Consider the following 16,891-nt stretch of genomic DNA (forward strand, 5'->3'; position numbering starts at 1 on the left):
CTCTTATACTATACTAAAGTCCTATTACCCCCTGAACTTATTTTATAAGTAATTTTCTACCTCTTTTCAGCCTACGTGGGATTAGCTTGAAAAAAAAGTCAACCAGCTTTGGACCCACAAGATAGTGTCACGTAGGCCCAAAAGGGGTAGAAAATTATTAATAAAATAAGTTCAAGGGGTAATAGGACCTTAGTATACTATAAGTGTCTATGAGATTTCGGACGGTACTTGTGCATTATCCCTATATTAAATAAAATAATATTATAATATTTAGAAAGTGAATTTGTGTGATGAATAGTATTACACCAAATTTGGTGTAACACTATGTACACATCAAATTTGGCGTAACACTATGCACACACAAAATTTGGTGTGAAAATTGGTACGGGTTCGAACTCAAAAGACCAAATTTTACACCAAATATAGGATTTGGTGTAAAATTTAAAGTCGGGTTGGAGATAATCTTATGTGATGAAACAACCTTTACTTCGTTAATAACAAATCTAATATAATTACACAAGGTAGAGTTCAACAAAAGAATATACTTAAACCTTATTCCTAATTCAACTAGTTCTTTTCCGAGAATCTTCCTGATAGCCCTCAACTAAAAAAAGGCGTAATCAAAACTATATTGAAAGAAAATACGACAGGAAAATAACAACTAACTGGCAAAAATCAGCACTACTGAACATTTGCATATCACAATCTTTGGAAACATGAGAAAACACATTTACTGCCATGGAACTCTTCATAAATTTATCAAAGACCAAACATACGCATACAGATTCAATTAGGAAATTGAAATGGTGATTGCATAGTGATTTCCCCGTATAGTTTTGTAGCAAACAAATATATACAAGTACAGATCCGCATATGGAAAGTTCAATATGAGGTAATTATACATTCAAGAGTCCAACCATAACTCCGGGGAGAGATAGAGAACATTGAAGTGAGTAACACAGGCAATTGCAGTGAGAATGGAAACATCGATTCCACTCTTAACGCAACTCATTTCTTAGTGAACTACAAAAAGTAAAAAATATGCTGAAGTGCACAACCTACTCAGCAGGAAGTAAAAGCAGAGCACTCTATCAATTTTCCAGCTAGAATGAAGAGCATGGTCTACAAGCATCAAATCTCTCTCCCTCTATTTTTTTGTTACATTGGATACAACATAATAGGAGGCGAGAATCTGTGCAAAGCTCATAATCCCTGGTACATAAACTGACAACAGACTGCATATCACTAGTTGATACAAAGAGAAACATGTACTACTATAGAGGTGCTGAACAGCTGGTTCTGACTTTACAAAATAGGGGAAAGACCATATCATGCCGTTAGCAGCACAATTTCCCCATGTGAACCTGTTGATGCAAGAAAATGAAGATATAAACAACTGTCTCACGAGCCAAAATTTAAAATATAACACATACAAACAAGATGAATAAGGATGAAACATACATTTGTCGAAGATATCCTTATAGATCTGTAGTGAATTATCACTGTCTTCCTCCATCTTTGAGACTCTCTCAGCTTCCTTGGCCGCTTCAGCTGCTACAAATGATTTATTTTCAGCTTCTGCAACCTTATAGGCAGCAGTGATTGCTGCTTCTTCGGCAGTGTCACCAAGATAGGCATTATTTGGTAACTGCCTTGGCCCAACGTGCTTTTGTTTAGGGGTAGCAGCTGTCTTTGTTTTTTCCAAGACCTCTTTCTTAATCCTGTAGGAATTCTCAATCTGCAGAGGAAGCCGCAAACAAAATGCCAGAATTCAGACGCGTTCAATGTTGAAACAAATATCAGGATGCGGTATACGGTGGTTCATCAAATATAAAACTAATTCATTTAAGCTCTTGAGATTGTCCTCTGTTTCCAGTTTCAAAAACCATAAATTATAACAGATGATTATGTGATAGAAGAAGAAAAAGCTGCGGAGAAGATGCACTTCTACTGATGTAAAATAAATTGAGCAAGGATAATCACGAAAACCCATCTACCAACTAGAAGAGATAAATAAACAAAGGAGCGACTGCTATCCACCAAAAACACCTGCACAGGCCTAGAAGAAGTTTGTGAAAACACTCAACTATGAGAGCTGCAAACATGCTCTTCCATCCAACCATATTAGATAACCAAAAACACACTACCCACCAAAGAAGATCAACTCTGCCTAAAATATGCAAACATTTCACTCCATAAATTGCCCATCACCAAAGCCACATTATGGTGTATGCACAGAGTATACTACAATCTAATACTTCATGTCCTCCAAAATGTAGTTTGACTAAGTTGACGTCGATCACATTATTTAAACTTGGGAAAGTAAGGTTATATTTGAGCCTAAAATTAAGTATTGAAGTGTACAAATGCTAAGTTCTCCCTCTGTCCCAATCTATACGACTCACTTTCCTTATTAGTCAGTCACAATAAGAATGATACATATCTATATTTGGTTACAATTTAACTTTGAAATGTCCATATTACCCTTAATGAAATGATTTATTGCCACACAAACACCTCTGACTTATTTTACACCTTCAGAAGTCTTTCCTTATTTCTTAAACTCCGTGTCAAGTCAAACTTACTCGTACAAATTGGGACGAAGGGAGAAATAATTGAAGGAAATAAGATTTGGGATAGAAAATTGGAATGTGACAAAATAAGTAAGCTGTGTTTCACATACTTGCCCAAGAAGGTGATGCTACCTAAAATAAAAGCCCCCAAAATTGAAGGAAAATAAGAAAGAGAGGCAGCGAAGATATAGGGGCTATATATAACTGAAAAGTCTAGTTTTTTTTAATTTCATTTTCTCTTCATCTTTCATCAAGAATAATCAGGGTTCTTTGGTTTTCTCTCCCGACCAGACCAACGGCCCCTTATTTCCCCCACAGCTCCCAAGGTCTTCTCACCAAAACAGTCCCAAACTTCATCCCCCTCTCCTCTTAACTTCAAAAATTGGAGGTTTATTCAAGGAAATTTAAGTGAAGCACTTAAGAACTTTGGCAGCCAAGGTCACCCCATCTTCTCACCTTAGCTGTCAAATGAACTTGTCTTTTTCTCCAGTTCAAGTTTGAAAGATTCAATAAAAAAGTTTGAAAGACAACCCTATTCTTGAAGAACCAAAGTAATAGAGGCAGAATCTCCATCAATTGAGGTAAGGTATCTTCCCCTTTCCGTCTCCCCCTGTCTATGAGTTCAAGTGAGAAATTCTAAATATGTATGGTTATGAGGGATTGTGAGTTAAAGTTTTTCCTATTGCATAGAGGAGTTATGGGGATGTTTTATCAACTATGTTGATGGGGGAGTGTGGGCAACCTCATGAGAAGGGTCATGTGTAGTTGCATTGAGGTGGAAAAGGAGGGTGTGGCGATACACCAGCTGTTTGAGGGCTGTATGGGCTTGCTGCCCGTCATGTGCCAACTTGTGATTAGCTGCTAACATTAGGTTATTATGCACCTTCATTGTAGATTAACGTCCCAAAGGGTCAAATCTTCAAAATCATTCAGATATTGAGGTATTTAAGGCTAAAACCTCTTTCGCTGCTAATGCACAACTTCGATGTCATATGTTTCTAGTTCCTCTAAATTGAGATGATTATGACATGTATTAACTATGTTGTTCGGACTCTTCAAAAATGTCAACGAATGCATGTTGGATCCGCCAAAAGTAGTGTATTTTTTGGAGAATCCGACACGAGTGCGGCATCAAAAGTAAAGAGTCCGCGCGTCTAAGTGTATTAACAAATCAGTTCCTACTGTCACAAGCTTAAGCAATCAGTTCTTACGGTAACGAACTTAACGAATCAGTTTCCAGTGTATCGAGCTTAACAAATCAATTCCTAGTGTAACAAGCTTAACAAACATAGTTCCTAACGTAACGAGCTTAATGATCATGTCTATTGCCTAATACATTAGGGTTATAGTGAGTAGGATGAGGTAATCCACAATGTTAATAATCGGTCTTACATGTAGTATGCCTTTGTTTGGCTCTACCTAGGCGGCTAGGCCCCAGAGTGGCCACAAAATACTTGATAATGCATTATAAGTCGATTGATGCCCCGTGAGCCCAATGTGGCAAAATCATGCATTATAAGACAGGTAAATATCCTGTGAGCAACTGGGACCTAAATCATGTGAAGAAGACATACGATTATCCCAAGGCCTTGTAGCCTATATTGATCTCAAGGATCTATAACATATTATGTGCCCAAGTGCTATATGCTTCATGAGTGCATGTGTGCCTAGTACGCATCGGTCCTAGTGAGCTAAGCTCTTATGATCACTCATGTCTTCCTCTTACATGAGATGTCATTTGTCAATACATTAATGTAATGAACCGAAAGGTCATTTTGAATATTTTTGTGAAATTACCATTTTATGCCTGCTGAAGTTTTCCCGAGTCATTTCTGATCAGTTTGTGGAGTTGGCATAGAAATTCATTGAAAAATTGTGATTTTTGGAAATTTTGAATTTTGGAAGGTCTATGTGAGAAATAGTGAAAAAGAATATTATTGAATTGTTGTTGTGTCTATATTATTACATTGAGAACTTATTTATAGACCCTAGAATACATTCCTTTATCAAGTAAGATACTAATTAGTATTTCTATTCCTATTCTAATAGGATTGTTTCAACATTATTCTTATTCTAAATTTCTAATAGGATTGTATAAACCTATTCCTATTCTAATAGGATTGTCTAAACTTATTCCTATTTCAATAGGATTGTATAAACCTATTCCTATTCTAAAACTACCCCTCAAGCTAAGGCATACAATTCATGTACCTGGGTTGTTATAAATGTAATTAATACGAGGACCGATGAGGGGCTTGGTGAGATATCCGCAAGTTGATTAGTCGACTTTACAAAATTGACAGTCAATCTCAATGTGCTTGTCTTCTCATTAAATACTGGATTTGATGCATAATGTCAATAAACACAGAGATAAACTCTTGTGTTGAACTTCCCAAACTAAACCTGCAAAGACTGCTTCAAACCATAGAGTAACTCACATAATCGACATACAAGACTACTAACATCCCCCTGAGCAACAAAGTGATCAAAACCTAGTATAAAGTATACGGATCATGTTAGAATCAATAGATGAGTTGATATTAAACAAGTCACTGAAAAAATGGTTGAAACATGCTCTGCCGGATTTGATGGCTAAAAGTGGTCACAATCTAAGGAATAAATTTATATAGGTAGGGTCGGAATGATGTCACGACCCAACTAGAAAATAAAAATTAAATTGGACAGTTTGAATTGATGGAACAAACTCGTTGAAAAAGAGAAATAATATGGGTAGGCTCAAACACGACCTTAATGAAAAAGTGAAATTATATCGGTAGGATTGAATGATGGCACAACCCTACGCAAATCAAATTCGAGTCATCACTGAAAAGACGAATGGAACTATGCAAATTAAATCTGAGGAGTCACCAAAAAACACACGGCGCTATGCAACTCAGATATGAGAAAGTAGTTCGAAAGAAAGACCCATGGTACTACACAAATTAAATATGAAAAGTAGTCCGGAGAGATGCACGGTGCTATGCAAATAAGATATGCAAAAAAAAAAGTAGTCACCAGAAGGATGTCATGGTGCTACACAAATTAAATATAAAAAATAGTCACCGGAATGATGGAGCGGTGCTACACAATTAGATATAAGAAAATAGTCACAAGAAAGATACACGGCGAACCAACTTTTGCTAACATAATCATTAGCCGAACGTGCGTATATATGAGTAATAGCCGCCCGCCGGCAGCGTAAGCTCTTTGATTTTATACCAAGATCGTAGAGGCTCTAATACCACGTGAGAAATATAGGAAAAGAATATTATTGAATAGTTGTTGTGTTTACATTATTACATAAACCCTATTTATAGACCCTAGAATATAGTCCTTTATCAAGTAGGACACTAATTAGCATTCCTATTCCTATTCTAATATGATTGTATAAACATATTCCAATTCTAATAGGATTGTATAAACATATTCCTATTCTAATACGATTGTATAAATCTATTCCTATTTCAACAGAATTATATAAACATATTCCTATTCTAACAGTCTAAGTGTTTAAAAGCAATTTTTTGGTATCAATTGGAGTTTCGAGTCTCAGCATGAAATTTTGTCAGTTCTATCAGTCCCGAAATGTGGAAGTATATCCAGGAGAATAGTCGGTTTAAGACTCAGGGTTTTTTGAGCTCTTCAGTAGGAAGTTTGGGCAGTATTGTGAAAAGCGACAAAACGCGCTTAAAGCGCGAAGCGAGGCGAGGCGCTGCTGAAAAAGCGCGTGCTTCAGTAGGCGAAGCGAGAAGCACGCTTAAAGCAGAAGTGACAAAAAGCTTGCTTAAATGAGATAAGTACGAGTTAAGGTTTTTTTTTAAAAAAATCTGTAAGGTTTTATATTTTTTTAGTTTCTGTAAATATACTTGGGCAACATCTTTCCAATTATTTTCCCTCGTTGGTCGATTGTTGTGACTGCTGCTACACCCTACAGATTAGTTCTCCTCTTATTCTCTTCTTCTCTTCAGTCGACTATTGCACTGTTATTCTCTTCTTCTCTTTGGTCGACTGTTGCTCTGTTTTTTTCTATTCTTCTCTTTTGTCAACTAATGATCTGTTTTTTCTCTTCTCTATAGTCGACTGCTGCTCTGTTTTTTTCTCTTCTTCTCTTCTCTTTGGTCGGCTGTTGCATTGTTTTTTTCTTTTTTTTGTTTTGTTGGCTGCTGCTATGTTTTGTCTCTATATTTTATTGTTGTTCTGTGACTGAATTACTGCTGCTTTGTCTGTAATGCCTATACTCTTGTTTTTTTTTTGCTGGCTGCTGCTCTGTTTTCTCTATATATTTTTCCCTTAGCTTTTTTGTCGTTCTGTTACTGAGTTACTCTTCTATTTTTGCTTGTAGTAAGTTGGATTTTCTTATTCAATGTCACGGTGATGAATAGGAGTTTGATCCTTTATGATTTGGTTTATATGTGATAACTTGTGAGGATTACTGACTACCTAATTAATTTTTAATCTAAGAATATGTTCCCTCTATTCAGTTATTTACTTCTATTTTTTTATACTAAATATCACTTTATTTGAAAAAAGTGTGCCCTTGTTGCTTTTTTCCACTTCTCGCTTCCCAAACAATGGAACTGAGTCTCGATGTACAAAATTCTCTGAACACCAAATGTTGACCATCTCGGCAGTTCCATTGAATTTCGGGGATGATGTTAGGCCTAGGTGAGGTCTTGTTGATTTTTTGGAGGTCCAAAGGGTAGCTTGGTCTTTTTTAGTCAAGGAGAATAATCGGTTTTAGGTTCGGGGTTTTTTAGCCCTTGAGTGGGAAATTTGGGTGATTTTAGACTAAGGGTTTACTTTGGTCAACATTCAGAGTTCGGATGCTCGAATCATATTTTTACAATTCCATTGAATTTGTCGGATGATTTTAGGCCTAAGTGAGGTGTTAGTTCATTTTTCAGATTCGTGTTTCGATGGTTCCATTGAGTGTGAATCGTCAAGTTCAGTTGGCTCGCATATCTAATTTGTGTACTTGGGGTTCCGAACGAATACCAAGGGTCCATTTGAGAATTGTCTTGTTGTGATGTAGTTGGTTTGCTGAATCTGGTGCATTATTATTTGGTCACCGCAATCGCGAGACCATCTCCCTCAATTGCGTGGGGTTGTTTTTGTGTGATTCCGGTCGCATGAGCTACCATTGTGATCGCATAAGGTTAGTGATCAGGTCATCGCGGATTGCATGGGGTTTTGCCGCGATCGCAATGGTCAACTTAAATGAGTTGACTAATTTAATCATTGTGGTCGCGATGAGCACTTGAGATTTGGGAAGAATGTCTTCTTAAAATCGGGATTTCATCCCCATTTCACCATATTTATGATTTGTAAGCTCGGTCTAGGCAATTTAAAAGAGAGTTTTCAAGATTTATCAATTGGGTGACTTACTCTCTAACTCCTTTGTGCATTAGTTAAGTCATGATTTTGATGAATTAACTTAAGTTTTGAAGTTTTGATCCCAAATTTGAACTTTGAAGGTTTGTGAAAAGGTTTAAGGTTTTGGATAAATTGATGATTTAAGGCTTGATTCAACTCTGATTTCGAAATAATTTTCACTAGTGCTTTCCAAATTCTTTGGGTAACGCAATTTTGTATAGATTTCTAGATTTAAACCTCATTTCCAAAATTGGGTCTTTTGGGTCAGTTTGACCCTGGTTTCAAAGACTTGATATGGGTGTTGTTAGATTCAATTTCTTACTGTGATACAATATTCGAATAGAGTGCATTAATTCGGAGACCCAAAGAAAAGGAAAAGCTCAAGTCCAGAGTGGTTGTTTGATTGATTGAGGCAAGTGGACTTCTTGACCTTTGTTAAGAATATAGAATCTCACATTTCCCTACTGTATGTGTTGGGGAGTAATGGGATCTGGTGATGGGTATTGACTTGTTCATGTCGAATGATTCTAATGAGGAAAGTTGAGTAATAAAAAGACTTCATCATATGCATGCTGGGAAAGTTCTCCACCAAAATTCGTTTCTTCCACTGTTGCCAATACCTTTCCAACAGCTTAGGAGTTTTATGGTCGTGATGGGCATCACTCACTTAACTCTTAACAAACAAAACCACATGTCCCATAGGCTCAAAGCTGCCTTACAGCGAAGGAATAGATGATCTTGATTTCTTCTCTCTGCTCACGCATGACACATCTTGAGCATGTACAGTCACGAGGCTCCAAAAGCGGCCACAGATATGATATTGTGTGAAGTCACGATGCCCCTAGTGTGTCTAGAAGATATCTTCAGGCCATCAGTGTGGCCACAATATATCTTTAGGTCCCTAGACGTGGCCAATTACCGTTGATTTTGTGTTAAATCACTAGCCACCAAGAAGTGCCCATAGTAATACTGATTACTATTTCAAAGACTAAAGAAGTAGGTTAGAATAAAGTCTCCAACAAGCTAAGAATGCAGATCCAAAACAACTAAGCTAAATGACTTATAAGGTGTAACAGCAGAAATAAGTTAAGCGTAAGGATCCAGATTTAGCTAATGCTTTCAGATTCACAAGAACTTAGCATACTGATCAATTTGCCTCGAGCTACACAGTAGTTATTCACAAAGTCATGTGTCTTGTATGTTACAGGTTCAGTATGTTTTCAGTAGGTATATTGTGAGATTCAGATGTTTATGCTATTTGCAAGATCACTTGAAGTTAACATGTTTCTATATTTTCAGAGGCTAAAAAATCAGCTGGGTACAAAGATCCAGAGTAAGACAAGGGGTCGTTTGATAGGAAGTGTTAGGAGAAATAGTTCATATGTTATGTATATTAATTAGTACTATGTTCGGTAGAATTTTTGGGCCTAAAGTATAACTAATCCATGAATTAGTTATACATCCTACGTGGTATTATAGGATGTATTACTAATACCTTCTATTTGGTGGTATTAGTAATAGATTGGATTTAATACCATGGGATTATCTATGTAAAGACAAAAATATCCCTCAAATCATTTTCTTGATTTTATATTTTATATATATGAACTAGTAAATTTACTTAAATAAATTAGCTTACAAATTTTATTATTTAGAGAGTTGTTTTTTTTGAACATCGATAAAGTTGTATTCTTCAACATTAAGGACATGCTGGCCACCTTCGAAAAATTTACAGCCCTAACCAAAATTACAAGCTCCCTGTTAATTCTATAATTGATCTACATCTTCTATACAGAGATGTTTACACCAAAAAAGTAAAGATACCAAACAATTCCATTTTACTTTGTGAATGGAATTAGATCTATCTTCAAAACATCTCTCATTCCTTTCCTTCCACACTGACCACCATATGCATGATGGTATTAGTCTCCACCATTTAGAGAGTTGTTTGTTGATAAATAAAGGAAAAAGGGTTATAAATACCCCTCAACTTTGGTTTATTGTTTAATTTTACCCTCGCCGTTAAAATGAAGTTATTTTACCCCTCGCACTACTAATTTCACCAAATTTATCCCTCATTAGACGGAATCTCCAAAATTGACCCGAATTTTTTTAAAAACCCTAATTCCTATTTTAACCCAATGACCCAACCCCATTTAGAACTACCCTGTTAACCCTATCTTAGCCATTCTCCCAAAATTTCCTTTATCCATTTACCCATAAGAAGAAGCTCCACTAGAATTAAGTGAAATTCACACATTTAGATCCGTGTCTGGTCCTCCATTCACACATGAAGATTCGTTTCACAAATTTAGTCTTTGACCAAACAAGTATTGAAAATGAATTGCAATTTGAGATGGATCTTGAACAACATGTGTCTACTAGTGAAGTGTGAATGTGACTACCGTTTTAACACTTGCACCTAGATGCAGTTTTGTTTATTGCAGGAAACTTGGCAATATTTGCTGGTGTGTTCTGTCTTCTTTTATTTCAACACTAGATTATATCGTATTTAGTTGTTGGGTCTGATGTACTAGAAGGCAAATGAACACTTCTCTTTCGGAAACAATGGACTAATAGTTTGTCTGATGTGTGAAACAACAATGCTACATTTAATTTGCTTCAGAATGTGAATTATATGCATGGTATGGATGCTGTTGTGTCTGTCTTGTCATAATTTCCTTAGTTATCATGTAGTTGTAGCACTAAATTTTGATTATTTCTCAGTGTTTAGATAACTATAATCAATGAATATTTCGCAATTTTTGAATTTCCTGAATTGTAAATCGGATGCTATGGAGGACAAGACACGGATCTTCATGTGTGAATTTAACTTAATTCTAGTGGAACCTCTTCTTATGGATAAATGGGTAAAGAAAATTTGGGAGAATGCGTAAAATAGAGTTAACCGGGTTATTTTAAATGGGGTTGGGTTTTTGGGTTAAAATAGGGAATAATTTTTTAAAAAAATTCGGGTCAATTTGAGTTAATTTTGGGGATTCCTTCTAATGAGGGGTAAATTTGGTAAATTAGTAGCGGGAGGGGTAAAATTAACTTTATTTTAGTGACGAAGGTAAAATTAAACAATAAACCTAAGTTGAGGGGTATTTTTGACCCTTTTCCCATAAATAAATGCAATTCATGTCAATATAATATTTAAAATGTGAGTTGTTTAACATTTACTAATTGAAAAGGCAAATATAGCATCACATGACAGTTGTGATCTTAATTGAATATATTATTTTGTTGATTTATATGTGGTTTCTAATTATTTGTATTTTTAACAATTTATAAATTGGATACATATTAAAACTACAACTTGCAATTTTTATGTATAAATGTAGATGATTTATTCGATTTTACTATTGTTTTCCATCTTTTCGGAGATGGTCTATCTATTCTAAATTGAAAATTAACATTTTTTTAAGTGATTAATTTATTAAGATGACAATTATTACCCTCTATGAATTCAAGTGAGAAAATAGCAAATATGACAACAAATTGTTCTTCTTCTAGCTAGTTAGGAGGCCATAGAAAAATAATATTGTTCGACAATTATCTACCTTGCCTGATTACAAAAAAATAGAAAATCTCATAATAATTTAAGGGTATAACTGGATAGAAGTTTTTTGTGCAGTTTAAATCCAAACACACATAAGATGAGTTGGGAAGCAATGAACCAAACACTTGATAAAAAAATATACTCTGCATTACTAATCTCAGCACTACTAATCCCTGCATTACTAATCATGTGTTACTAATCCTTGCGTTATCTAGTTTTCTACCAAACGACCCCCAAGTATATAGAACCAATGAAACCAAGTCTAAAGGACAATTCAGATGTTACAATCACGATAGAATGACTCTTACTCTGGCTTAAGCTTTCAAATGCCTTCAGTAGGCTATGTTTCAGCTCTCTCTTATGAGCTTTCCAGTTATTTCATGTTATTCAGTCTGCTTACATACAAGTACCATTGTGTACTTGCGTCCTTTTTCCGGGGAGTACAGCATTTCACAATGCAGGTTCAGATGCACAGGATAGCAGACCACCTTACCGCATCTTCTCAGACACTCAGCTGTTGATTGATGAGTTCCATTTCTATCTGGAGCCAAGTTGAGTCTAGATACTCTTTTGATGTATATGTACAGTTTGGGTAGGTCGGAGCCCTGTCCCGACAAGTATTCAGTTATCAGATTCTAGAAGAGGCTTCATCGAGTTATCTGGGTACTTTTAGTTGTATATGTCAGTGGACTGTATTGCCAAGCATACTTTTCAAGCTTAGTGGCCCTTTATGTACTTACAGCTGTTTTGTTAGAACTTACCAATTGTATCTTTCACGTGCTTTCTGACTGGGTTATGTCATATGGTTCAGTTACTTCAGTATATATATCAGGTTAATGTGCTCATAGAGAGCATGGTCTACCTCACCACCAACTTGGGGTGTGACACACAACTTGTTGATTGTGACCTTAATTGTGCTACTACACCAGACTCAAATATCTGGATACTGGAAACAAAAATTTTGTATACTCATTTCACAAAGCTATTAGTTTTATAAGGGTGCTCACGACTGGGTTCTACTTGGATACATTTATTTATAGTTCTAAGAAAACTTGGTGAACAAGCATGCACATTTTATCATGTCAATAATTTGGACTAGCCTTTTGGAAACAAAAGAAGTTGCAAAAGCAATTGTTAATCAGTAATCCAGCTGATAAGTGTAAAAAAGATAAGGTAACCTTTTCAAGTTTGTCTTGTTGAACAAGCCTCCTCAGCCTAGAACTCAGCAGCCTTCTAAAGTTCTGGGGCACCTCATGCCTTTGCTGCAGTAGATACAGAACAATAAGAAATGCCCACTTCAGTTATCTATTGCATAGTTCTGCAATTATGTGATATCTATTTCTGTCGGACAAAAGAAAACTATTGGAATTACTGGAACTCAAATTTTGAACACCTTGACATACTTCTGCAGTCAGTCTGCAACTATTTCTCATTAGGCTATGGGTGAATCATTTTTTTTCTTTTGCTTATTAACCAAATTGACTTTATTTCCTTAAGCTTTTAGTTATGTTTCACTAATCAAAGTTGATATATTTTCCTTTTTCCTGGAATGAGTACTAGCTCTGTTTGCCTCAAGGACTGAGGGAGAGAACCTGGATATCTTGCAGGATGGTAAGTACATTCTGTCTGTCATGCCTTTCAAGTATGATGATGAAGACATAGATGTAAATAAAAACACAAACACAACAAAATAAAGTCTCCATCTCCTATATATGTCAAATTGTCATATTAATGACATTGGAACTGTAGCTATTTCATAGAATATTGGCATCCAATTGATGATCACATTTTTTTACTCTTATTTACCTATGGAAAACTTTAAAATTCCTTTCTGGTCAATGGTCAAAATTACAGTGATTGCCTAAATCATAATGCTTCTAGTAAAATATAAGTAAACAGTCTGTTTTTCATTGATAGCCATGGTGTCCGGGCAAGCTTGCGCGCACCTAAACTAATTCCACAGGACAGCAACAGGTACCAAGTGGCAAGTAATAGGTAACTCTATCCACCATTAATGTGACAAATGGGAAGAAACGACCTAGGTTTTTTTGTCTCTGCCAGGATTTCAACCATAAGTAACACTCTGTATGATTGGCAAGGGGTATGTGAAAGTGTCAAGTACCTCCTAGATGGCTAGAAAAGCAAAAAGAGAGACCAGAAAGTGTAGTGATGTCTCTGTATACCTCAATGAAGTTAACAAGTTTGCTTGTGTCAGATCCATTTGGCTCGTTTAGACTTGAAAGTGCATCATATATCATTTGATTGTACCTAAGAATAATGAAATAATATTATTTCAAGAAAACAAAAACAGAATTACAAGGAACAAAGAGGAAAAAGAAGAAATGGTAATGTACATAATGGCTATCGAGCACTAAAATATATATTTGTTCTTCCATTATATATTCAGTTATACTTCTCTTCTTATGTCTTTTCTTTTTTACTATTTCTTTTGGGAGGGGGGAGGGGGGGGGAGAGAAATGTTTGTTGGAGACGCAAGTGATTCTTTATAGTGGTTAAAATCCGGGAAAAAATTAACCATGAGCATTCATCAGAACTCAAAGAGGTACTCAGTTAAGATACCAAGAAATGAAATGATTAGCTTTCATCATAAGATTTCTAATAAGGTCAATCTGAGATACAAGACTCTTCATTTGGCTAGTATCCATCTTTGTGCCCGTCTATCCATATCAGACCAAATTGTTCCAAGCCAGAATCAACAGTTAATAGATTACCATATTGATGCACTTTATACAATTCAAAGAATAACAACTACCAATTATCTTTTCCCACATCACTGTGATTTAAGTTAAAAAGTCTGAAGGAAATGCATTCGTTAACTCAGAAGGATATGGATTTGACAAGTCTCATTTCCTGGCCTATTCAACAATTAGAAAAAGAAATTCAAAAAGACAAACTTTGAGGCAGTTTTTCCATCTAGTGCGCATTTTGAAGAATCTTCCATAACAGTGTCTGCTGATGCATCTTGTGGAACTAGAGTGGAAGAAAGAGGGGCATATGTGATGGCCAATGGAGCTGCTGCAGCATCAGGATTCGCCTTCGCTTTTGGTGTCCTTGATTTATCTCTTGGTCCTTGCCCATTGGCACTAACATTTAAATTTCTCCATTTATCCTATGTAAAATACAATGCCAAAAAGTTAATGAGAGAAAATGGAAAAACTGGAAGTACAGTAGAATGGAGAAAGACAACACGATTCTCATAAACCATTCAAATTAACTTCTTCATTCCACAAAGGCATTAAGTGGCAGAGGGACTTACAACTTAGAAGCATTAAGCCAATAGATAAACAACCTATTTGGCCAAATTTCCAAAATTTCCTTTTTTTCAAATGCCACAGACAGGATGCTATGGAGGCACAAAAATGATGGTCTTTATACAGTTAGCAGTGCCAGCAAAAGAGGTCTCCAACTGATGGCAGAAGATCCAAACCATCAATGGAACTATTTTTGGAAGGGGGACATTCCTACAAAAGTAAAATGATTCACCTGGCTAGTGATAAAGAGGGCTTGTTTAACACAGGAAGTATTACAGAAGAAGGGTAGACAAATGGTTCCCAGATGCTTTTTGTGCAACTTGACAGGAGAAACAAACAATCACCTTTTCTTGCACGGTAACTTTACCAAGCAAGTCTGGAATTTATTTCTTAGCATTTCAAATCTGAATTGGACAATACCAGAACATACATCAGAGTTGCTGAAGAGCTGGGTAAGGAGAGGAGGCAGCAAGAGCCAAAGGAGATGGTGGAGGTTAATACCATCATGTATATGGTGGTCAGTTTGGAAGGAAAGGAATGTTTTGAAAATAGATCTAATTCTATTCACAAGGTCAAATGGAATTGTATAGTATCCTTACTTTTTTGGTGTAAACAGTTGTGTATAGTAGATACAGACTAGATTATAGATTTGATAGGAAGCTTGTAACTGACACTTTTTGGTAGAGACCAGCATGCCCTTAATGCTGAAGAATACAATCTTACCAGTTTCAAATAAAAAAATTATAAACAATTGGGAAAATCCTGTTGACAAGCCATGCCATATACTTAAAATTCTCAATTCACATGATTGTAAGGTTTTTCAAGGTCCAACATACATAAAATTCCCAATTTACTTTAATCTTCTTGGAATCAACCACTTTATTTGCCACCAACTCTACATCTAGTATCTCTCTTCCTTCCAAAAAAGCATTATGAGAAGTGAACACCATCTTCCAATACCTTTTTCGTATACTAAAAGGCACTTACGTGACAATTTTGTAAAAACTTCCTACCAGACTAATAGGTCTAAAATTCATTACACTCGAAGATCCTTCATTCTTTGGCGAAAGCATTATGAGGAGTGAAACCTTTTTAGTATATACAAAAAGCACTTTCGAGACAATTTTGTAAATGCCTCCTACCAGACTAATAGGTCTAAAATCCAATATACTCGACGTTCCTTCATTCTTTGGCGCAATGAAGTTCATAAAACACCCCAAGTTCAAGTCTCCACCTAACATTTCCTTAAACTTAAGTTCATAAAACCTACAGCGGTCCCCTCACATGCTCCTCTCCCTCATACACCTAATGACTCAATGAAGTACCTCCTCCTATTTGCAACTGCATTTCCAATCCCTTGTTGAGAATAAAAAAAAAACAACCTATCTACTCTCAATAATTTCAAGGTTATCCTAGACACAAGGCTGTCTGGACCATCTCTTCTACAGAATNACTTTGTGGGGGAGGGAGGGGGGGGGGTAAGGGGGGATACTTGACAAAGAAGAGAGACCCAACCCCATGGAAACTAAATTTGGGCATAAAGACATTCCCTTCAAGATGTCTTTCTTGACTTGGAGGGCGGCTCACAACAGAGTAGCCACAAATGCTAAAGTGTCTAATTACAGCATCATTGTTATTGTTGTGAATCTGCTAAAGATCATGCTAGAAGAATATGGACTTTCTTTGTTACACCTCTAGGCATTGAATTAAGGAATATGAACCCGAGGATGCTATTGCTTCGCTGGTGGAATTTCAAGCACAGGAACCCCATAGCTGGTTACATCTTGAAAACTCTCCCACAAATCATATGTTGGAAATTGTGGAGGGCCAGATGTAGCCACACATATGATTCAGAGAAACCTTCCTTTTATAGATCTAGAACTAATATTCTGAATACTGTTTTGAAAATCACCAAGAAACAGTTTGGGCATGCTATACTGGGAAGTAGCTGGAGCAGCCATTTCAGGCCTGTGAAGCCGACCTCTAGCAACAAAGCATCATTGTTATAAACTGGCACAAACCCTCCACACCATTGGTCAAGCAGAACTCATAAGGCAGCCACTTAGATGGAATACATGGAGGAGGAGGAACAATCAGAAATAGTCGGGGGG

The 16,891-nt window shown here is 36.2% G+C and overlaps 1 protein-coding gene across 2 annotated transcripts in view; it reads right to left on the reverse strand.

Annotated features, from left to right (window-relative positions):
* Positions 1 to 790: 790 nt before the first annotated feature.
* LOC107026598 (telomere repeat-binding factor 4) overlaps positions 791 to 16,891 on the reverse strand; it is a 17,360-nt gene continuing 1,259 nt past the window's right edge. The window contains exons 2-6 of one of the 2 annotated variants that reach the window (XM_015227634.1): positions 14,424 to 14,638; positions 13,692 to 13,776; positions 12,687 to 12,770; positions 1,462 to 1,738; positions 791 to 1,364 (exon numbers count right to left, since the gene is read on the reverse strand). In XM_015227634.1, the coding sequence (XP_015083120.1) occupies positions 1,330 to 1,364; positions 1,462 to 1,738; positions 12,687 to 12,770; positions 13,692 to 13,776; positions 14,424 to 14,638 (696 nt within the window). In that variant the 3' untranslated portion in view covers positions 791 to 1,329. The remainder of the gene's footprint in view (positions 1,365 to 1,461; positions 1,739 to 12,686; positions 12,771 to 13,691; positions 13,777 to 14,423; positions 14,639 to 16,891) is intronic. The other variant, XM_027918645.1, reaches the window with a different exon arrangement.

The sequence above is a fragment of the Solanum pennellii genome, chromosome 7, assembly GCF_001406875.1.
Source record: "Solanum pennellii chromosome 7, SPENNV200".
Lineage (NCBI taxonomy): Eukaryota > Viridiplantae > Streptophyta > Magnoliopsida > Solanales > Solanaceae > Solanum > Solanum pennellii.